Genomic DNA, 23,997 nt, shown 5'->3' with positions numbered 1-23,997 from the left:
GGAAAAATATCTGTGGGAGAATTCCTAGTGAATGACTATGTTGTTATTTAGGTATATTTTTCCTAGAAAGTAGATTTACTAAAAACCTATTCTCACACTGTATTCTGGAGGGAGGAATTTTAGGTATGTCATGAAAGGGGGAGTAAAGAGAAGTTAAGGAGGGTTTTTATTTTTCTAGTTACCCAAGCTGAAAAAAGGCATAAAAAAAGAGAAAACAATGTTAAAAATGTTCATGACCCACATGACCCGTGACACGCATATAAAGCGAAAGGCATTATTTAATGTTTGTATTAGCGCCTCCCCGCCCACCTACTGCGTTTTCTCCTACACTTGGAATAAACTTGGTACCCAGCTGTTGACCCTTTCCAATCTTGCTGTGAAACCTAAATGGCTGTGGCAGGTTATCTTAGAATGGGGCTCCTGGGGGTTTCTTTAGAGATGATTAGGAGATAATAAGGAAAATCTCTCCCTGTTGGAAGTCTGGTGTTCGGTCAGACCCCTGGGAGGAGGAGGAGAGGAATGTCTCCAGTGTTTTTCTGAGGATGCCTTCCTCCTCCACTTTCTCTGAGGTCTGATGTGATTGCCCGCAGGAGAATGCTCACAGGGATCATTGTAAGAGTGTACACTAGGGGTGCAGAGAAAGGACAAGATGCTGGGGGCCAGCATCCCTCCCATCCCAGGAATCCCCGTGACCCTCTGAGCCTGGTCTCTTCACTGTCTTAGAGACGGCCCTCACGAGGCCTCAGTCTACCAGTAATTAGGACACTTGGCTTGGGTACATAGGTTCCAGAAAGAAATACTGTTGGGCACCAAAGAAAAAAAATGTTCTAGCCAATGGTGTTTCCTCTCTAGGCTACTTTTTATTTGTAGCTGAATTTGAAACAGGCATATTTGGACTCAGGCATTCTGTTAAATGACGAGCCCAATGGAGATCGTAAACTAGTATTCGAGAGAAACTCTCAAATGATGCTACTCCAGGTATGTGCACCTGAATCACTGACAGGAAAGATCTTCTTTATTTGTAAAACAAGTAAGAGAGCTCCTTCTTTTCCTGCTTGCCCCTATTCGCTCCCCAACCCAAGTCACCAACACATTTCCGGGAGCCTTTTATTAGCTTAGGTAGTATTTACTGGATCCTCAGAATTGTTGAAGAGATTTGGGTTAATTGCCAGTATTATTATTCCTGTTGAGTCCTGGACCTGGAAGAAGTGGTTGGAAATGTGCAAAATAGATGCAGTTGCTCTACGTGCTCTAAAGTGATAGTAACATAAGGTCAGAGTATGCATTTCAGGTCATTCACTCAGTTTGGTTGATGTGCCTTTCTTCAGTGAACCTTTGGTACAGTTAAAATGGAGTTTGGGGCTTCCCTGGTGGCGCAGTGGTTGAGAGTCTGCCTGCTAATGCAGGGGACACGGGTTCGAGCCCTGGTCTGGGAAGATCCCACATGCCGCAGAGCAGCTAGGCCCGTGAGCCACAATTACTGAGCCTGCGCGTCTGGAGCCTGTGCTCCACAACAAGAGAGGTCGCGATAGTGAGAGGCCCGCGCACCGTGATGAAGAGTGGCCCCCGCTTGCCACAACTAGAAGAAAGCCCTCGCACAGAAATGAAGACCCAACACAGCCATAAATAAATTAAATAAATAAATAAATAATTAAAAAAAAAAGTCAATTCTTTAAAAAAAAAATGGAGTTTGAAGATTGTCAGATAAAAACTTTGGTTCATAATTTGCTTATCAGTATAAAGCAATAAAAAGCCCTGCTTGATTTCGATGTGAGGTGGATTTTAAAGCTGTTGCAAGCTCACTGAAATGAAGTGTGGAGTTTGAAAGTAGCAGCCCTAACTCTTGCAACTACACGTAAACGAAGTATTCTTAGAAAAATACAATAAAGCTGATTTTTGAAATGTATGTGTTTCTGATTGGCCTTCTAGCCTACCTTGCAGGATTAGTGGACCTAAAAATAATCGGTAGCAAAGCCCTCCAGAGCTATATTTTGGCAAGGTTTTGCAAAATGCTAACTGGCTGCATTTCTCCTACTGATTGGTAGGTGATCTCAAATCATACATCTCCATAATGACTGTCATTTCTGTGCTTTATTATTACGGTTTAGGTCAAATGGTTTCAGGCTTCGGATGTGCAAAGCACATTACGTGCAGTCATTTCACTGCTGTTTTGCAAGGGAGGAAGGATGGATTAATGTATACATTCCCTCATCCCCCTGGGATTATTAAAAACCTTTAGAGATTTTCTTTCTTTGTTCCCATGAAGCAGAGCATTGTATATTCCTCCTGGGGTTCTTAGATAGCTTGGAGGGGATGGAGTTATACAGCAACCTGCATTTTAGCTCACTTTGTGGCTACATGAATTTAGATCTAGAAAGTGAACAGAAACTATTTTGGTAACTCTTTAGACCAACGGCAAGGAATTGTTTTACCTTCAGAACAAATAAAAATTAGGAAAAGAGTAAAGTAGCAATTGAGGGATTAGGAAAATTACTGCAGCAAGTAATAGCTTGATGTTGCTCCCCAATATTAGAATTACGTCAAGTGTTTGATGTAATACTGATGAAAGCCTCCCCCCACCCCACATATTGATCCTTTTTACTTTGAAAACTGAAGCTTGCTTTTTTTTTTTTTTTAAGTTTAATTTTTTTTTTTTTTTTTTTTTTGGGCTGTGTTGGTTCTTCGTTGCTGCGTGGGCTTTCTCTAGTTGCGGCCAGCAGGGGCTTCTCATTGTGGTGGCTTCTCTTGTTGTGGAGCACGGGCTCTAGGCACGCAGGCTTCAGTAGTTGTGGCGCATGGGCTCAGTAGTTGTGGCTCTCAGGCTCTAGAGCACAAGCTCAGTAATTGTGGCGCATGGGCTTAGTTGCTCTGTGGCATGTGGGATCTTCCCGGACCAGGGCTTGAACCCGTGTCCCCTGCATTGGCAGGCGGATTCTTAACCAGTGCGCCACCAGGGAAGTCCAAAGCTTGCTTTTTTTAAAAAAAGAAAAAATAAAATGTATCTTAGAAGAGTTAGATTTACAGAATTTGCGAGGATAGCCCAGAGCTTTCCTATACCCCAAACCCAGTTTCCCCTATTATTAACATCTTACATTTCTGTGGTACATTGTCACAATTGATAAACCAATATTGATGCATTATTGTTAACTAAAGTCTATATCTTATTCCGATTTCCTTAGCTTTTTTTTTTTTTTTACTAACAGTTTCATTGAGGTATGATTCATATCCCAAACAATTCACCCATTTAAAGTATACAGTGGCTTTTAATATACTCACAGAATTGTGCATTTATCACCAAAATCAATTTTAGAACATTTTCATTATCCCAGAAAGAAATCTCATACCTTTTAGCTGTAACCCCTCCCTTACTTCCCATCCCCCTGCCCACCACCCTGCCCTCTCAGCCCCAGGCAACCACTAATCCACCTTCTGTCTCTATAGATTGACCAAGGCTGGACATTTCATGTAAATGGTATCATACAATATGTGGACTTTTGTGCGTGGCTCCTTACTTAACATAGTATTTTCCAGATTTCACCATGTTGGAACACGTTTCAGAAGTTCACTCCTTCTTATGGCTGAATAACATTTCATTATTCAGATACACCTCATTTTGTTTATCCATCCATTGTTGGACATTTGGCTGTTTTGAATAATGCTGCTATGAACATTTGGATGTAAGTTTTTGTGTGATTTCCTTCGTTTTCCCCTAATGTCTTTTTCTGTTCCAGGATCCCAGCCAGGGTACCACATTATATCTCGTCATCATGTCTCCTTAGGCTCCCAAGGCTTTTCTTTTGAAAGCCCTTTAAATAAATGTCTGTGCTTACTTGTCATCAGTTCCCCATCACTTACGCATGCCACTGAACTCCTAATTGATAATGCTCTCTTTTCTGGCTATCTTTATTCCCCTAAATTCTGCCTCCAATAAGAAATTTCCCTGAAGTAGCTGGAAGAAAGAAGGTGCTGCTCTCCTGGCCCCTCTGCCTCACCTAGTACAAGTCATCAGAAAAGTCTCTTCCTGGAGAACTTCATGCAGTAGCTTATCAGTATAATAGATGCTCTTTATTTTTGGCTTGGTTTTGTAATTGCACTGTATTCATAATGCTTCCTTCTTTACAAAGGGCTTCTTTAAGAGCCTACAGTGAATCATGTAGAGCTGGGACTCAAACCCATATTTCTTACTCCGCAGATCAGTCTTCTTCTTCTTTTTTTTTTTTTTTTTTTTTTTTTCAGATCAGTCTTCTTATCCCCAGACTACCATTAGGCCTACAGAATAAAAGACACAGATAGTATCAAGTACTTGGAAGCTTTTTAAATTCACTTCTTTAAAACCCCTTTTCAAGAGCTAAGTATCGATAAACTTCACCAAGAGGTAAAAGAATTATATGCTGAGAACTACAAAACATTAATAAACGACATTGAAGATGATTCAAAGAAATAGAAAGATATCCCATGCTCTTGGATTGGAAGAATTATATTGTTAAAATGGCCATACTATCCAAAGCAATCTACAGATTTAATGCAATCCCTATCAAATTACCCATGACATTTTCCATAGAACTAGAACAAATAATCCTAAAATTTATATGGAACCATAAAAGACCCAGAATTGCCAAAGCAATCCTGTGGAAAAAGAACAAAGCTGGAGGCATAACCCTCCCAGACTTTAAACAATACTACAAAGCTACAGTAATCAAAACAGCATGGTATTGGCACAGAAACAGACATACGGATCAATGGAACAGAATAGAGAGCCCAGAAATAAACCCACACACCTATGGACAATTAATCTTCGACAAAGGAAGCAAGAATACACAATGGGGAAAAGACATTCTCTTCAGCAAGTGGTGTTGGGAAAGTTGGACAACCACATGCAAATCAAAGCTAGAACACACCCTCACACCATACACAAAAATAAACTCAAAATGATGAGACAACATAAAACTCCTAAAAGAGAACAGCAAAACATTGTCTGACATAAATCATACCAATGTTTTCTTAGGTCAGTCTCCCACGGCAACAGAAATAAAAGCAAAAATAAACAAATGGGGCCTAATGACACTTAAAAGCTTTTGCACAGCAAAGGAAACCATAAACAGAATGAAAAGACTGGGATATAATATTTGCAAATGACGCGACGAACAAAAGCTTAATTTCCAAAATATAAAAACAGGTCCTACAATTTAATAACAAAAAACCAAACAACCCAATTAAAAATAGGCAGAAGACCTAAATAGACATTTCTCCAAAGAAGACATACAGATGGCCAGTAGGCACATGAAAAGATGCTCATCATCTCTAATTATTAGAGAAATGCAAATCAAAACTACAACGAGGTACCACCTCACACCAGTCAGAATGGCCATCATTAAAAAGTCTACAAATAATAAGTGCTGGAGACGGTGTGGAGAAAAGGAAACTCCTGCACTATTGGTGGGAATGTAAATTGGTGCAGCCACTATGGCAAACAGTATGGAGGTTCCTCAAAGAACTAAAAGTATAGTTGCCATGTGATCCAGCAATCCCACACCTGGGCATATATCCAGAAAAAGACGAAAACTCTAATTCAAAAAGATACCTGCACCCCAGTGTTCATTGCAGCACTATTTACAATAAGCAAGACATGGAAGAAATTCAAGTGCCCATCAACAGACGATTGGCTTAAGAAGATGTGGTGGATATAGATAATGGACTATTACTCAGCCATTAAAAAGAACGAAATAATGCCATTTGCAGCAAACATGGATGGGCCTAGAGATTATCATACTAAGCGAAGTAAAGTAAGTCAGAAAGAGAAGGATAAATACCATATGATATCACTTATATGTAGAATCTAAAAGATGACACAAATGAACCTATTTGTGAAACAAAAACAGACTCAAAGATGTGGAGAACAAACTTGTGGTTGCCAAGGGGGAAGGAAGGATTGGGAGTTTGGGATTAGCAGATGCAAACTATTATATATATAGAATGGATAAACAATAAGGTCCTACTCTATAGCACAGGGAACTATATATTCAATATCCTGTGATAAACCATAATGGAAAAGAATATGAAAAAGAATATATATATATATATATATATATATATATATATATATATATAACTGAGTCACTTTGCTGTACAGCAGAAATTAAACACAACATTGTAAATCAACTCTACGTCAACAAAATAAAATTTTAAAAAACACACACGAAAAAGGAGCTAAGTTTTCTCCAAATCCCTTTCTGCATGAAAGGCCATTGCAAAATCGAATCTCTTACATTGGCAGTTTTCCTAAGTGCTTTCCAGTCTGTTATTCTTAAATATCCCTCACTGTAGCCCCCACCCTTAGCGTGCAGTTTGTGTGTCTCTTCTTTACCAAAGGCATTTGGTTGCATTTTTGGTAAAATGAGTTGGGCTACAGAGAATGTTTGCTGTCCAAATCGTGCTGGTGCAGGCACGCCTGGGTTTTCTGCATTGTGTCCCATAAAAATTTCTGGCTGCTGTTTCCTCCATTTAGGACTCCGGAGGAGTAATCCTGAAGACATTTACTTTATCTCCTACAGGTATAGAAAGTTGAAACCCTAGTGGTAACTACAAGTATTCCCCTATCATCATGTCCCCCAAAATGTGTGAGAATCTGAGAGACATTTTCTTGGTTTCTACTTGGACTTCAAAATGAAGTTACAGATAAATTGGGAGATCGGGATTTTCATATATACACTAATATGTATAAAATGGATAACTAATAAGAACCTGCTGTATAAAAAAAACAAAGTATATGTATGCTTTAATAAACGTAAAATGTGGAAATATTACTGAAAAAAATAAATTGGAGTATAATGGTGTATCAAGGAGAATCTTATTATAAAATATGTTAATAATGTCCCTTTACTCATCTTTTACATGACACTGACAGAAAATGTCCTTTTATGTAAAAAAGACATGAATCTGGATGTTATTTTAAATGCATCTTCAATAAAATATGATACTAAGCTGAAAAAAAATGAAGTTACAGTTAGAAGTAGTTACGTTGATAGTAAATAGGCTGGGAGCTGGCCTGAGAATGTAACCGCCATTTATAACATTTAATGTGGGCAGGTGGGTTATGAGTAACTGGAAATAAATGGACATTATCTGCACCCCATCTGTACGTCACAGCCAGCCTTTGGTGGGAGGAATAAATGAAATAAAATGAGAAAGCACAGTTCTACAGATTGCCTGCCGCAGAGCCCTGTTAAAGGATGGACTAGATCCCTCATATTCAATGCCTGCTTCTTTAACTATTGAGTTGAAGTTCTTCAAAAAAAAAAAAAAAAAAGGAACCAATCCACACACTCGGCAGGATTGAGTAGTAATTTATTGTGATTGTCTTTGTTCAGCTTTGAAAAACGAAGGCATTGATATTAAGACTAAAGAGAAATTACACAGAGCTGGTGTGACTGAAAAAAGTTTGGCTCTTTCGAGTGATTTTTTTGTTTTTAATGCCACAGAGTTAAGCTTTAAAAGCACGCTTCATTGACTCTCATCCAAGCCTCCGAGGACAAGGCTAAGGGACCTTTTTTCTTTTGAGGGCCACTGACCCACAAAGAAAAACCCTAATCGAGGGCCATGTACAAAAAGCAACTTAATTTAGGTGCTTTCTTAGAAATCCATAAAGCCTTCAATTCACCTGCTTTTAAAATTAAGAACAGGGAACTCTCAACAAGTATAACAAACAAAAAAGTCCTTCGGTTTCACATTATGTGCAGTTAGAAGAGGTGAAGTGTGGTAAGAGAGAACAGGATGGGCAGAGTGAAAAGAGAGTGGAAAGCAGACAGAAGAGGGCCATGGAGAAGAACACAGAAGGGCCCGGAAGCAGGAGGTTGAGTTAGGGAAATAGAGGAGGCAAATGATGGGTGTAGATCATAACCCACTGTTTACTCAAACCATTGGATGAACTTCGATTCCTGGTTCTTCTGTGGCTCTAATGCTTCAGCCTTTCAAGCTAGAATTCTTCAGGAAGGGTATGTATCAGAATCCTCTAGGGCCACCCCCCACCCCCCTTTTTAAAATGCATGAGCTCATCGCTTCCCCTGCAGTGGCTGTCATCTTCCTGTCCCACATTGGATCCTGTCGTCCCTGTGCTCAACGCTTTCAGCCTAAAGAACAAATTGTGACATCCTTCTTAAATAAGAAGTATACAGGATCACCAGGTTGAGAGGAGATCTCCAGAAACAAAAAGCATGTCTCATTCAGACACAGCATTTTAGAAGCAGTCTCCAACAGGCAAAATGGAATGTCTTTCCGTTGATACGTATGCCCTGGCTTTTAATCATAGAAACCATTTTTGGTGTTACAGTAGAAATATTCAAGTTTTAAAAATCAAATGAGTTGCTAGAGTTCTTAGTACAGTGCAGAGCTGTAGTTTCATTTTCAGATGCACCAAGACTTGTCCCCTTTTCCTTCCTAGTAACTTCTCATCAGCGGAAACTGGTTACGGCACTGAATCCCCACTGGCCCATGTGTGGCTTGGGATTTAATTCATAAGTGTGTCTTGGACAGGGCTTTTGGCAAGAATGTCAGATTACATTTTCAAGGAATGCTTTTTAGAAACACAGACAGAATACGTGGTATATGCAAGGCTCAGATGGGCAAAAGTGGCCCGTTGGAGTGGCTTGTTTGCACTCAGGGCAAGATGACTTTGCCAGCAGAAACATTAGCCAGGTATCTACCCAGTTGTCACCCTTTCCACAAGGCAAGCCTTTACCATTAGACAGAGTCTTCCTGTAAAGGTCTTCTCTGTAACATGGACGTGGACTCTTTTTCCTTAGTTTTTGCCAAAACAAATAAATGTGCTCCAGTGTTCAGATATCAGCAGGACTCCCGAAGGTCCTGCTGAGGGCCCCTGGTGGGTAGGTGGTGGGCGGAGTGCACGGGCCTTTTGTTTAGCTGCTGGCTAGTTCAGTCGGTCACCAGTAAAACTTTAATTGCTGTGACCCATTTTTGAAGGGTGTTTGTTCAGTGCCAAAAATTTAAAACTCTCAACATCTAGCACCTTCTTATATGTAGAAAAGTATTCTTTCCTGCTGTCTCTTCGAATTTTCTGGTTTTACGTTCTGTGTGTGTGTCTGTGCATATGTGCATTGGAGGTGCAAAAAAGGGTGCTTTTTTTCCTTGGTCATAGACGCCTGTTTTGATAAGATCCAATGAATGACCCTTTCGTTTATTGTATGTGTGAACCATGTTAAGATTAGGTGAATATAGATTCGCTTCCAGACTCTGAACTGTTTTGCCTTGGAAATTCAGTGCATTACCACAATCGAATCTTTGCAGGGGCTTGAAAACCAGCCTGTGATTAATTTTAGCCTGTGAAAATCTTTAAAAAGTAGCTGCTCTCTTTTTTTTTTTAAGTTTAATTTTTATTAATTAATTAATTTATTTATTTATGGCTGTATCGGGTCTTCGTTTCTGTGCGAGGGCTTTCTCTAGTTGTGGCAAGCAGGGGCCACTCTTCATCGCGGTGCGCGGGCCTCTCACTATCGTGGCCTCTCTTGTTGCGGAGCACGGGCTCCAGACGCGCAGGCTCAGTAATTGTGGCTCACGGGCCCAGTTGCTCCGCGGCATGTGGGATCCTCCCAGACCAGGGCTCGAACCCGTGTCCCCTGCATTGGCAGGCAGATTCTCAACCACTGCGCCACCAGGGAAGCCCGCTGTTCTCTTATTATAATTCATTACGTCCTGAGTTCTCATTGTGAGCATTTCAGCTAATTTTCTTTGTGGTGTGTGAGAGTGATATGGATACTTTAATACAGCTACATCAAGTACTGTACTAGTTGGGGGTCCTTTGTATTACTTTATGTATTAAGATTGTGTTTGGGGAGATCCTCAACCCTGAAACCAGGAGACAACTGGATATCGCTTTGTTAATTAGGTGTCCCAGTACCAAAGGCCTGCTGTGAACTTGTTAAGCCAGTCAAGAGGCAGTTTTGTTTTTGGTTGTAACAAGATGTTTCCAGAAAACTAAGCTTCTTCCACTAATGAGATCTAAGATGTTCGGCAACCTCACAGCTCTAAACGCTTTCACATTCTTCCCTGTGCCTCCCCCACCACCCCCCGCCTTTGTTAGAATTATCGGTTGACCAAGGGTTTCAAAAATGCCAAATGAAGCATTTAGCTGTTTCTGGATGAGGAAGTTATTTGAAGAATGTTTCCCTTCTCCCCTTCTTTAAAAGTCCTTTAATGCTGCGTACCCGTTTTTGTCTGGCAATAACACTCTCCCTACTTTTGAATTGCCAGGAAGGAAGAATGATCAGGAATATATCTGATTATGTAATTATTTGCATCTGTGCAGTTGACAGTACTAGTGTTCGTCAAATAAATTGCCAACACCATGTTATTTGAAATCCGCCCCCTCCACAAAACTACTTTGGTATCTGTCCGAAGTGAAGACTTATTTCCTCTAAGCACCCACAGCCAAGAAGCAGCAATGGCCATCGGCTCCCGGGCCCAGTTCATATCCATGATTAGTGTTGTTAAAAAGATTTTGCTCTTCATTCCTCCTTCCTTGATTTATTATACACACTTACCATTGATAGGTTCATATGCCTTCAGTATACGCCTTCCTGAGTTCCTGAGACCTTAGGTCTTTTCAGACCCCTTTTGTCTGTCATGGAACATGAACTGCAATAACAGAAGGAACAGTGAAGGTGAATCCTTATAAACATCTGTAGAAAATGATACGAGGGCACCTATACCCCACAAATGAATATTGGTGTGACTAACGTGATAGTACCTGGTGGGGTTATTTTTGAGTGGCGCCATATCTGGTCATTATGAGGGAGAGGCGTGGTCTGTTCAAAGCACAATTTTTGGTCTGTGACAGAGGAGGAACAAGGCAGAAGCTCTCCAAACCCTCAGGTCCAAACCACAAACAGAATGCCGTTGGTGTAGGGGAGGCAGATGGTGTGCATGTCTTTGACATTTTCTTGGCCCTTAGGGCTACCTAAAGGCGACATTTACTGCAAGCCATTCATCTGTATTTGGACAAGTGGCTACACCTCACACAATCATAAAGGTCAATATTATAGTGTCTAACATCTGTACAGAAGATGCTGAACAAGAAAATCTTAAAACTGAGAATCATTTAACATCCCCCTTTGTGACTTAACCATAGACTCAAATCCCAGCGTGGACTCCATTCTTTCCTCTTGGCTGACAACTCCTTGAAATGCACTTATCCCTTTGCTCTGTTTGCCACATCAATTGCTTATATATTTGCTCAGTTCTTGGTTGTTGTCACGTATTTTACAAATCATTCTTCATTAACGGTACCCTCTCTTGTAGTGTAAACTCCCAAAGCTAGAAAAACTATGTCTCATTTGCATGACTTGCACAGTATTTAGCATAAAATCTCGAAGAATTTATGCGAGCCTTCCACTGATATTGAATGATACTGTCTTTACTGGCCACACTGATTTCTCCTGTACGATAACAATCTTCCTGATTAGAAAGTTCTTTTGTCTCTTGGAGATGGCTTCATTATCTTATTTTTCCAAGAAGGAAATCAATATTTTCAGTATAATGAAACTTCTTAGATACGCATGATGCCTGGGCCTTTGCAGGAACATCACGGAGAGAAATGAAGCCAAGCATGTGCACCTAAATCAAACTCTTCCGTTTTGGACTTGATGAATGATGATGGAGATTGATTGTCCCACATTTTATCTTCCAGGTGATCATTTGAAGATTTGTCCCCAGGGTTATACCTGCTGCTCCCAAGAGATGGAGGAGAAGTACAGCCTGCAAAGTAAGGATGATTTCAAAAGTGTGGTCAGTGAACAGTGCAATCATTTGCAAGCTGTCTTTGCGTCCCGTTACAAGAAGTTTGATGGTATGTATTGGAACTTTGGTCTAAGTAAGTGTAGATATTTGCTTTGTTCTTGAATTCTTTTTTTTCTTTTTGCCATGCGGCTAGCAGGATCTTAGTTCCCTGACCAGAGATTGAACCTGGGCCACAGCAGTGAAAGCGTCGAGTCCTAACCACTGGTCCACCAGGGAACTCCCTTGAATTCATCTTACACCTTTTAGTCAAGTCACATCTACGAGCTGCCAGTGAAGTTCGTACAGTTGCTTTTCCCAAGTGCCTTTCTTCTCTCAGTGTTCAAGTTTTCTCCCAAGAGGCTCTCCTGGCTGGACCCCAGGGGCAAGTTAGCCTTACAGCTTTATTGCTAGAATCCTTCCAGATACACTAGAATCTGTACGGTATGGTAGCCATTATGGAAATATGGTCACAAGGAGCCAAAAAAGAGATTAAAGTAGTTTAATTTAAATACTTTCATTTATATTCTTGGGTGAACACACAATAGTGTTGTTGACACAAGTCACTAAAGAAAAATCTTCCTAATAAAAAGCAGGCATCTGAAAACTTAGTCAAAATAACCACAGAGATTCTGCAGATGCTGGACTTCAAATTAAATTTCAGAATGGATCCCTCAAAGCCAACTAGAATTCCTAGAAGCCCTGTAGAACACAGGATTAAAGCTCATGCAGCAGTGACCCAGAGGTAGCTCCTGGGCTCCAGTCTTCATTAAGTTCAGCACCATCCCTGGCCTCATTTTAGCTGAAGCTTTGGTCAATCCACGTTAAAGCCACAAGAAAACCCATTTCAGTCCCCTTTGCCAAACACAGATTTTCACATGCACACTTTCTTTTCAGAGTGAAGAAATAGACGATCTGAGCCAGAAGAGAGGCACTTCAATCGTATCTGAAGCAATGTAATAGATAACAGACTTTCAGAACTAGAGTATGGGGTCCAAACACCTCAGGGTTCCTTTCTCTGGTGCTGTTCACTCAGTCTGCAGGTCGTTATGAAGTAAATTTAATTTTAATAGGAATGATTTCCTTTGTACCTGTTGTAAAGGCCATTCTAATTACATAGTACCTTTGAAGCATGCTTTTCCTGACATTCTGTGTGGTGAAGAAGTACAAGGCAAATTTTTGAGACGTGAAATGTCTTTGAGCATTTCTGCAAAGGGCTCATTACCATGGTGAGAAGTGGGATTAAATTAGATTTGATCTAGCTGATAAGGCAGCCCCCAGCTAAAGAACAGGTTGTATTTCAAATGTTGCCTTTGAGATTCGTTATTTGAAAGTGGTAACTGATTTAATGTGTTAGTCGGTTCCCAGGCTAGACGACAAAAGCATATTTTTATATATATATTTTTTATAAATTTATTTATTTATATTTTCCTTATTTTATTTTTGGCCGCATTGGGTCTTCATTGCTGCGCGCGGGCTTTTCTCTGGTTGTGGCGAGCGGGGGCTACTCTTTGTTGCGATGCGCGGGCTTCTCATTGCAGTGGCTTCTCTTGTTGTGCAGCACAGGCTCTAGGTGCACGGGCTTCAGTAGTTGTGGCACGTGGGCTCAGTAGTTGTGGCTCGCGGGCTCTAGAGCGCAGGCTCAGTAGTTGTGGCTCACGGGTCTAGTTGCTCCGCGGCATGTGGGATCTTCCCGGACCAGGGATCGAACCCGTGTCCCCTGCATTGGCAGGCGGATTCTCAACCACTGTGCCACCAGGGAAGCCCTGACAAAAGCATATTTAATTTGTAATGTAGTTGAACTAAAATTTTCCATGTAGTGTACCATTTATTGTGCCCATTTCCCCCAATGCTTTGTATGTGGAGTTGTGTTTAGTCTTTATCTCCTTTCCCTGGATGGATGGAAATAATTTATGTATCTATATATCCTGTTTATTATTCTATAATCCCCAATGCACAGGCTGTTAACTATGTTAACACCACGTGAAGATGAGTGTTATTGGCAAAAGACATCATTAGACCACCTCTGTCTCTTGGCCACTAAATTATCAGTATGATTATTGAAAAGAATGGTATTCTCTTGACAATGGCATTTCTCATTCAAGACAGTAACCGAAGCAATTTCTTTTCCTTTGAGGAGAAAACTTAGAGAGATAATCAGACAGTCATCTTTGAAAACCTGAGATGCTGATATTTAAAAATTACCACTTGGGGGTTTAATAATGGGACTTAGAAGGGAAAATTCCTGCTCTTTAGAAATGGCTAGCCTGTCAGTAGCAAGATACAGTGGAGATGAGGCAGTTTCCAACTTCCAAGGTCACTGCCTCCAAATCACCCCATTTCTTCTTAGACGTGTCTCCTCCAGGTGTGGAGTGCACAGACATTTAGTGATTTCTCTTGCCAGTGGGCCTGGTAGTTTCACTATTCTTTCCCCTTCTCACTCCCCATGGTTTTATAGCATTATTCATATGATTCCAGTGTGTACTTTTTAAAAAGCCACACAGAGAAGTTTTATCAGTAAGTATTAACATACGTTTTTTAAAAAAGGACAGAAAGGGACTTCCCTGTTGGTGCAGTGCTTAAGAACCTGCCTGCCAATGCAGGGGACACGGGTTCGAGCCCTGGTCCGGGAAGATCGCACATGCCACGGAGCAACTAAGCCCGTGTGCCACAACTACTGAAGCCCGTGCACATAGAGCCCATGCTCTGCAACAAGAGAAGCCACCGCAATGAGAAGCCCGCACACTGCAACCAAGAGTAGCCCCCGCTCGCCACAACTAGAGAAAGCCCACATGCAGCAAAGAAGACCCAGCGCAGCCAAAAAATAAAATTAAAAAAAAAAAGGACAGAAAAAGATTCTCTTGCCCTTCCCTACCAGCCTTCACCTTCAATAAATGTGTTTAACGCTGTTTATCAGTTTCAAAACTGCCCATGAAAAATGATGATGAAACCCCAGCTTGTTTCTTCTGACTTCAAATTAGACAATGGCACAGACAATAAAGGTAGGGAGCATAGATTTAAATTTTTTTGAAGGAGTCGTAGCCTAAATGTGTTTGGCCTGGAGATCAGAACAGAGCTGGGATATTTTGCATATTTCCTCCAAGCTAGGCTTTCTGAGACAATTAACTGCTTTTATATGGTAATATCTCAGTTGATTGGTGTCCAACAAACTGTAATCCTCAAGTGGGTGCTGCATTTATTGATTGATTTTTTTAAAAATTTTTTATTTATTTAATTTTATATTTCTGGCTGTGTTGGGTCTTCGTTTCTGTGCGAGGGCTTTCTCCAGTTGCGGCAAGTGGGGGCCACTCTTCATCGCGGTGCGCGGGCCTCTCACTATCGCGGCCTCTCTTGTTGCGGAGCACAGGCTCCAGACGCGCAGGCTCAGTAGTTGTGGCTCACGGGCCCAGCTGCTCCGCGGCATGTGGGATCTTCCCAGACCAGGGCCCGAACCCGTGTCTCCTGCATTGGCAGGCGGATTCTCAACCACTGCGCCACCAGGGAAGCCCTATTGATTGATTTTTAAGGTTGGCAATTATGACCTGCCAGTACTCCACAAGGCCTGAAGACGATGTTGAGTGAAATTGTATAGGGGCTGTGGTGACTCTCAGAAATTCAAGGGTGGAGTGCTTTGGTCAAAGAATTGTCTAAGCTTGTATAAAAGCCAAACCCTGGGTTATTGATGTGAATGGAAGGGAGGAAGTTAGGCAGAGTAACAAGATGGCGACTGGAGAACCAAAATGGGGCAGCAAGGTGGCATAAGGAAGGCTGGGGATAAGTACTGAGGAAATAGCAAAGGACACATGGGAACATAGGAGGTCAAAGTACGTCAGAGGAGCATTTTTTGCCATCTCCAAGTTTACAGTATAACTTTGACGTGGTGATCCTGAGCTCAGGCAACTTCATCTGTCATCAAAACTTCAGTCATGTTTATGAGATACCACTTCTTTCTAAGGCAGGAACAAGGTTTTTTGTTTGTTTGTTTGTTTTAAATAAACTTTCAAATAAAAATAAGGTTTCGAGGCTTTTAGGGCATTAGCCTTCTTTTACCAGAAAGCATCCCATTATCATTCTGCCTCCATGAGCTCTGGTCAGTCTGAGCGCCAGCGCTGGCATTTTGGAGTCAGTCCACTTATCTCTAAGGTCCTTTTTTGTTCTACACATGTAATTTTCTATTGTTTGCACCTCTAAAGAGACTCTACAGTGTATAAACCAGTTTTTAAGTTGTAAACTCTGTGCACGTGTGTGTGTTTTCAGACCTGGCTGAAGTACAGAAGAACTTCCTTAGGCAGCACCTCCCCCCCCGCCCCCCAATTCTCAGATTTCCCATATTTTAAACCTGCGCCTCTGAGTTTAAGGACTCACCTCTTTATTTTCTTACACGTTAATCTTCTTCATCTAATCTTTGACTTAGAATATTCAATACCAGAAATCGACTATCCTGGGCTAGAGACATAGTCAGAAAACTTTAGTGACAGAGCTAGCTGCTCCCCCTCTTGGCCAGTTTTGGGAATTTTTCTTTTTTTTTGAAGTAGAATTGCTAATTAACATAGCTGAATCAGTTGTCTCATGAATATGCTAATCAGATACTCCGTTCAGGGGGCTTTGAAAGAATTGCTTGGCAAAAGGAATAGAAACAATAGAAGTGCGGCATAATCCGTGTTTGGGGACCACAACATAAAGACCCTGCCCAAAATGTCGCATTTTGTGAGAGACTAGTTGTTTTTAAAAGAATCAGAGCGAAATCAAACAACCCAGATAGATTAAGATTAGAGCTGCCATGTTAAATATATTTCTGAATTACATAGCAAAAATGATGTTAACAACTACAAAGATAGATTATTGCTTGCAAACTCCCAGAATCAAGTTATTTGCTAGATGTTTTTGCATGTTCTAAAAGAAATTTTAAGAAAATAGTGATGTTGTCTGACGCTAGTGCATTGGGAAGACTACTTTCATTTGCCATTGTAGGAGCAAATGTAGCAACTTTGCCCGGGAGGCAGAGCCCACTGAGTTGTCAGCCTGTTTCTGCTGTGAGCGCACTGTGACCTGGGGCAATTAACTGGTCTCAGTTTTCCCATCCATAAAATGAAGGGGTTGAGCTGGGTGCTCTCTCAAAGACCCTTTCAATTCTACAAATTCTGTGAATCTTCTCAACATGTGACTAGACCAGCTGCTTCAGTGCAAGGTCTTACAAGATGTTAATTAGGCGTCTGCATGGTCCCCTCTATTTTCCTCCTATCATTTCTTAACCCTCCGCTACTTTCACTGGGTCTTTGAAAACCCTCCCATGAGCCTGAAGCTTGTTAACTCGAATAATAGTAGAAATGTTCTGAATTAGCTTAAAACGCACATAAAAGAAATAATTGTCCCATCTATCTGAAGAGTGCTTCATGTCCTGCCTTTGTGAAATGATAGAAAACAAGGGGGCTGGAGAGCTTAAGGGAAAGGGTGGCCACTCTTCATATTGAGCCAAATTTCTGTTTTAATCCGTGACTAAAAATTTTCCGTGGTTCATCCTGGCCATTACCTCATTAGGCCAGTAGGCTCAGCAGTGTGGAGACTCAGCAAGTTGAAGGCATTCGGATTCCCATGCCCATGAAAGACAAATATAGCCAACTAAGCTTCATGGCTGTTGGCTAAGCTGAAGTTTCTGGAATTTTCCTGACCCCTGACTGCAAGCATTTTTCAGCTGCATGGTTTTCTTATTGTCCTTTGCACGGCCATACTGACCTCGTGAAGACCTCCCGGGTCTTTAGTTTAAGTCTTCGACATCCTCAAGATAAATGTGTCATAGAAATGTGTGACGTACATACAACATACAGTTGTTTTTTAATCCTTACCTCAGATTTCATTCATTAAGATGTCTTTTTAAAATTTGTAGCTTTTGTAAACCTCTGCTACAGTGCGGCAGGCAGGATGAGTAGCCCCGAAAGTACAGAAAAAGACATGAGGCCTCTGACCTTCCTGCAAACGCAGTGTTCCTTCCAGATCATACTATGGGTGTTTGATTTGGTTGGAAAGCACTGCTGCTCTGTGCTTTACAGTTCTATTTTCCTTCTTTTTTTTTTTTTTTTTTCCTTTCCAGGCAAAAGAGACTAAAACGCTGGGTGTTTTTGCTAATTCTTTGATAATCTCTGTGAAGCGTGATGAGAACAAGCCACTGCCAGCTTAATGGAATCAAATCAAGAGCTCAGATAAAACACACACTTTTCTGTATTGACAAAGGTTTTCTGCCTTTTGAGTTGTTATCTCAGGTGTGGCCGGTTGTGGCTGTAGCATTGGCCGTCTCATTGAAAATGCTTGTGCAGCTTCCAGGGGGCCCTGAGCACACTCTCTTTGGGCCTCTGCTATTAGCTGTGGCTTCTTAAAGAAGGCGTGGCGTCAGCAAGAAGCAGCCGATCTGTTTGGAGGCGAGTAAATACACAGAAGAGCTTGAGCCGAATTGCTTTTATCTATTTTTTTGTTCATTGTGCTTTGAGCCTGGGAGTTGAGAGCCTTGTTGATCATCTCTGCTCACCCTTTTTCCATGCGTCTGTCTGTCCCAGCAAAGAAAAGGGCTTATTTGATCTAGCAGTGACTCTGAGAGAATTCCCAAGCCAGTCAGGCCTTTCTTGTTCATTGTCCTGGCCCATCTCTATTGCGCGCTCTTTGCACGCGGTCTCTCTCTCTCTCTCCCCCCCTCCCCCTCCCCTCCCCCCTCCCCTCCCCCTCCCCCCTCAAGAATCTGAAGCTCTTCAGAATACAGAGGACTGGAGCAGGGAATGTTACATGGGCATACCTTTTCTGGAGGTCAGTTTGGCAGTGTATCAGAGGTTTCAAATAGCTTCATTCATATCCTTTGACTCAGTAACTGTACTTCTAGGTTTTGATCTCAAGGAAAGAAAGATCTGCATACAGATTTATGTACAAGAATGTTCATCACAGTATTACTTGTAATAATGAAAAATAGGAAATTATCCTAAATGTCCCATAATGATTACATTATGATCTGTTCGTATGGTGTCATAGTATGCAGTTGTTAAAACTGATGTTTCTGAAGGCTTTTTAATCACATCGGAACTGCTAAGCATACAGTGTTACGTGAGAACAGGGTATAAATACAGTATGACCTCAACCATGTGACAATACATACCTTCACAGAAAAAGCAGGAAAGAAATTCAATAAACCATTGTTGTTCTTTTAATGGTGGGATTATGGGCATTTTTGTTTTCTTCATACCTTGCCATATTTTTCAAATTGCTGCAATTTGAAAGGAATACTTTATAGGAAAAAACGGTATTTTTAAATGAAAAATGTAAGAACTGCTTTGGTGGTGTTTTGCCATGTTTGGTTTTTTTTTTTCAGTATTACAGTGCTCACTGTAGACAGTTTGGAAGAAGTAGAAAAAAATGCGTCGAAGCCTCCAGCATTTAAGTCGGATGAATAGAATAAAGGGAAATAAGTCATTTTCGAAAGCATGAGATAGATTACTTTTCCAATTGTGTCACTGCAAAATTGGGGTGAACTAAATTGAGAAACATTGAAAAAAATCACGCCGATTCCCTAACACCCATCCAACACCACTGTGTGCACCTCATCTTTTTTTGGTCAGGTAGACAATGTATATACATACATACAAATCAGAATCATAACCGATTGTGCCATTTTGCATCCTGATTTTTCTCTTGATATTAGATCATGAGCAGGTAGACTGTATTATGAGGTTTGTGTATGAGGTCATACAATAGGTCCACGTGGAGGTTAGTATATGCAGCACTTGGAACACTCCTTCAGCCTTGGAGCATTCTTTTCTTCTTTTTTTTTGGCTGGCCACGTGGCATGTGGGATCTTAGTTCCCCTGATCAGGGATCGAACCCATGCCCCCTGAGGTGGAAGCGTGGAGTCTTAACCACTGGACCACCAGGAAAGTTCCCTCAGAGCTTTCTTAAACATGCCCTCATGGGCCCTTCTCAGTGAGAAGGAATTCGGCTGTGCTAAAGAGACTTGGCTAGCTGGTGCTGGGAGTACCATTGCTAGAAATGGAATGCGGTCCAGGGGAAGGGACCTTACCGTACTGACCGTGTGTCCGTGGCCAAGTTAGTCCGGAGAGAGAATTAGCATTCAAAATGCATTAACTACTAGAAGTAACCTTGGGAAGAAAGGGCTGCTCCTACAGTGGCAGGGTCCCCTAGCCCCCTTTCATATGCTAACAGCCCCTAATAAGGGCCTCAGCTGGCAATGGCCTGCTCCTCCTAGGAGAGGACCATTGTTGGGCTACAGCTGATGATTGTTAGTCAAGTACACATCGTTTTAGTACACCATGCCCTCCCTCGCAGGCACTCCTGAGGAATGTGCCTGTTAGAGACTTAACACAGACTTGACCAAAAAAGCAAGACAGAGGAGGAGATAGTCTTTGGTTTCAGTCAGTAAAATGCTTGCTTAATTTCCTTTTTTTCCCCCCTTCCATTTGTAGGTGCTTATGTTAGCTGTTCTTCATCAAGTACTTGATCTTGGGTGAAAGAATGGATGGCTATAACTCTGAGTTTTCTTAACAGTGTGAGAACTATGATTTGTAGCATGTACCAGGAGACTTCTTTCTCAGGAATTTTGTGGATGTGGTGACTTAACTGTTTGCACGCTACACCAGGGCTGTGAAATACAGCCTTCACATTAAAGAGGAAATTAATTCTTATATGTAAAAGGCAGCTTCCTAATAATATAAATACAAGGGGGTAATTTATAGCACCAAGCAAATGGATTGAATAGAAAGGGCTTCCAGTCTCTTCAGATCACAGGTTAATTCTAGAATGCATTCTAGCACATTAATCAATAGCCAGTCGATTGTTTATAAAGTAGTAGCTAATGGCATTTAATAGCAGAACTGAGGGTCTTTTGACCTGTTTCAAGAATTTTGAATGTTTATTTGATGCAAGACGAGTGGCGGGGGATAGAAGTTCCAGAAGTACATGATGTTCTTCTTTTTGTGAAAGACAGGATACTTACATAGAAAACTTTTATATGGAAAGGTTTTGCCTTTTCTCTCTAGTAGTTTTTTCCATGTTAAATTGGTACTACTGACATTAAGAATAATCAGATGTTAGAGCCAGAAAACACTCCCAATCTCCCAGTCTCCTAGCTCAACCCTTGCATTGAGGTGCTTCTGGTAGGATGCAGATGAAATACATGGGGAGGGTGGGGCATTGACCTGCAGCTTAATTCTCAATTTTCCTTTCCCTGATTCTTTGCCTCGATCTTTTTGTATATACGCGTGCTGTGTATGATACTCTGTGTTGTAATATCATGTAAAATCTCTTCCCTGGATTTCTTCATCCCGTGTTTTTCACTCAGGAGTTGCTCCACCCTCGTAGATGTCTGGGACATTTCACAGAATTGGAAGCTAGAGCCATTAAGCATTTCCTTCGGCTGAATTGTTCCCAGTTTTATAAGGCCTTGGGTCTTCTTAACCATTCTCCAGCAGCTTTGGCTTAATTTATATTCCCCCCAGATGGATAATATTTGACTCTGCCAAGAAAGATAAAAACCAGCCTTGAAAGGTTTTTTTTTTCTTTTTCAATAATTGTAGATATAAGGAAACTCTGAAGGTGACAGTAACATCATTTCACATATTATGAATAGTGTCCATTCATTGAGCAGCTATTGTGTGCTAGCCATTATCCATATGAGGTGAGCAGTAATAGCCCCATTTTATGGAAGAAGAAGCAACAGAGGCTCAGAGAGTTTAGATCTTCTGTCCCGTCAAGGTCACACAGCTCATAAATGAGAGGGCCCATGCTTTTCCCACTGTGTCATGCTGCTTTAGATCCTAGCACGTTAAACTGTTTATTTCCACTCCTATGTTGTGGTCATTCATGAGCCCTAGGCGTAGCAGTTGCTTCATCCTTGGAACATAAATCCTTAAGCCCTCGAACTGAAAATTGAAGGAGAAATAAACCCTGCTCACAGACACCATATTTAAAATGCTTATGAACTGTCTCCTCTCTCACTCTTCTTTCGGACTCTCAGAGCAGCATTTTTCATGAATACAAGCAGTTGCTGCAAGGGAGATCTGAATTCCAGTTAAGTCAGCTTCTGATCCTGGTGGAACTCTGGTTTACACTGCTCCTGGCTGGTTCTCTCTTAGCCACCAAGTGTCTTATAATTGGCTTCAGGCATAATGTTTACAATGGGATGATTGCTAGGTGTCTCAGACCTGCACAGTTTTTGTTCAGCAGTTAAGATCTGATTCTGAGTTCTAAATAATGGGGGGAAAAGTGGAGATGAGCTTTGCAGCAATGAATGAAGTTGCTCTTGGTGACTGGGGACCAGATCCTGAATGTCTAATTTGTGTTCTATCCCCCATTGTAGAAGGAAATGTGGGAAGAAGGGTGGGGAGGTGGAGAGGTTAAGGAATCTACAAGAACATATGAGAGCGGCTAGTTTGATAGGAGAAATAGATGTAAAAGTTTTTCCCCCCTTTTTTCTTACAGCAAATTATTATGCTTTGATTGATATGGTACCTAATTGGTATGGATTTTAGCATTTAAATTATGTCTGCCACCCTTAAAAGATCTCTTTGAGACAAAAAGCATAGGTAGAATAGCCCCATTTACCAGGGCCAGTAAGAACACGTCTAAGGAGAAATGAGTTTGGGTCTTTTGGTTCGCTTGACTTTTGTTCTGTTGACTTCGCAGGTGAAATAGATGAATATTAAAAAAAAAACTTGCTGTATGAAATGAAAGATTAAGGATTTTATAGACGGTTTAAAAATCTCTGGTGCCTCCGTAAAACCATGTGTGGAAAGTGGCGGGTATAGTAAAGGTGAATTGGATGGAGAAAATTCATCGTTCTAGAAATTTTCATTACAGTCTCATTGGGCAGGAAGGTTAAGATGCATGGCAAAGCTGTGTGCTTTGATTTGAGCCCATACCAACCACTTAGTACATACTTGTCAAATTACATAGCTATTTGGAGAGATCAAATTAGCAGATTTTAACTCCTTATATCAGTTTTGTAGAATTTCTATATATAATCTACTCAGTGGAATTATATTTGCAACTTACACGGCCACACTAAAGAATCTTTTAAAATGTGAAGGAAAGGAAATCAATTTTCTGGATGATTAAATGAATTAGAGTTTAATATGTATACAGCACCAAACTAAACTCTGAAAATATAAGCTAACATCACACACACACACACACACACACACACACACACACACACGACCTTCCTAGCAGAATTTGAGTCCCAGGAAATAAAGTAAGGTCCATTGTGATATTGGACAGAGGGCATGCTGGGTTAAAATCAGTCCTGTTCTTCGTTGGATCATTGCTCTTGTACTTTGAAGTAGCTGTATTATAAATAACTACACCGACCCATAGGCTGTTGACCTGAATGAGGATCTCTAAGAATGTTTTATTTTTTCCATAAAATGTTCAGTGTCTTAGCGTTTCTTTGACCTGGAACACTTTTAAGCCTAAAAAAGTAGTGACATTTCATAGTGTTTTTCAGTTAAAACTGAGCTCGACATGCCACTCTGCCCCAACCCTTAAAACCAGCATTCATTAGAAACGCAAGTGAGTATTCAGAATTACTTATTTAATGAGTCATGAAAGCACAAGTCAAATAATTCTCAACATCCTGTTTCTACACTAAATGATGTGTGCCAATTTTATGAGCAATATAGTAAAAATCCAATCTAAGGAAGGACCTATGGTTGCCTTTGGAATGCGCTCTTTTGGATGGTGAAATATTAGTAGCACTGGATTGACACAAGGCTTCCACACTGATCTCAATAACCAGGCTTTATTTTTCCAGTATGTGAAAGCCAGCACCACTTGGCAAGGCCGCTAGTGATTCAAGGACGGTACGGGAAGTGGACCAGATGACATTTAAGGTCTTTTCTCACCCTAAGATTCCACAACTTTGAAGTCTAGAAAAGTGCTGCCTGCATCTCGACTCTCAGTTGAGAGATACTTCCACACAAGAAAATCCATCCCCAAAACCTCTTTAAGAAATGACACCCAAGAATGCAACAAAAAATTTTAAACCTAATTTACTGGAAATATATTTTCCTCTAATTAAAACATTAACCCTTACCCTGAATGCTTCACGTTGAGCACAGTTCCCAGGTTGGTGCTGATTGCTAGTGAGAGGCAAAATGGGAGAAGTTTCATTGGCTAGAGTCTTGCTTCTCAAACTTTGGGGTATAGCAGAGTGCCAGATGGCTG

At 41.0% G+C, this 23,997-nt stretch overlaps 1 protein-coding gene across 1 annotated transcript in view; it reads left to right on the top strand.

The window, feature by feature from the left end:
• GPC4 (glypican 4) overlaps nt 1-23,997 on the top strand; it is a 108,630-nt gene that overhangs the window by 60,814 nt on the left and 23,819 nt on the right. The window contains exon 2 of the mRNA XM_059911144.1: nt 11,699-11,857. Within this exon, the coding sequence (XP_059767127.1) occupies nt 11,699-11,857 (159 nt within the window). The remainder of the gene's footprint in view (nt 1-11,698; nt 11,858-23,997) is intronic.

The sequence above is a fragment of the Balaenoptera ricei genome, chromosome X (genome assembly GCF_028023285.1).
Source record: "Balaenoptera ricei isolate mBalRic1 chromosome X, mBalRic1.hap2, whole genome shotgun sequence".
Taxonomy (NCBI): Eukaryota; Metazoa; Chordata; class Mammalia; order Artiodactyla; family Balaenopteridae; genus Balaenoptera; species Balaenoptera ricei.
Note: the sequence above shows the minus strand (reverse complement) of the source record. Positions and strands in the feature narration are given on the sequence as shown.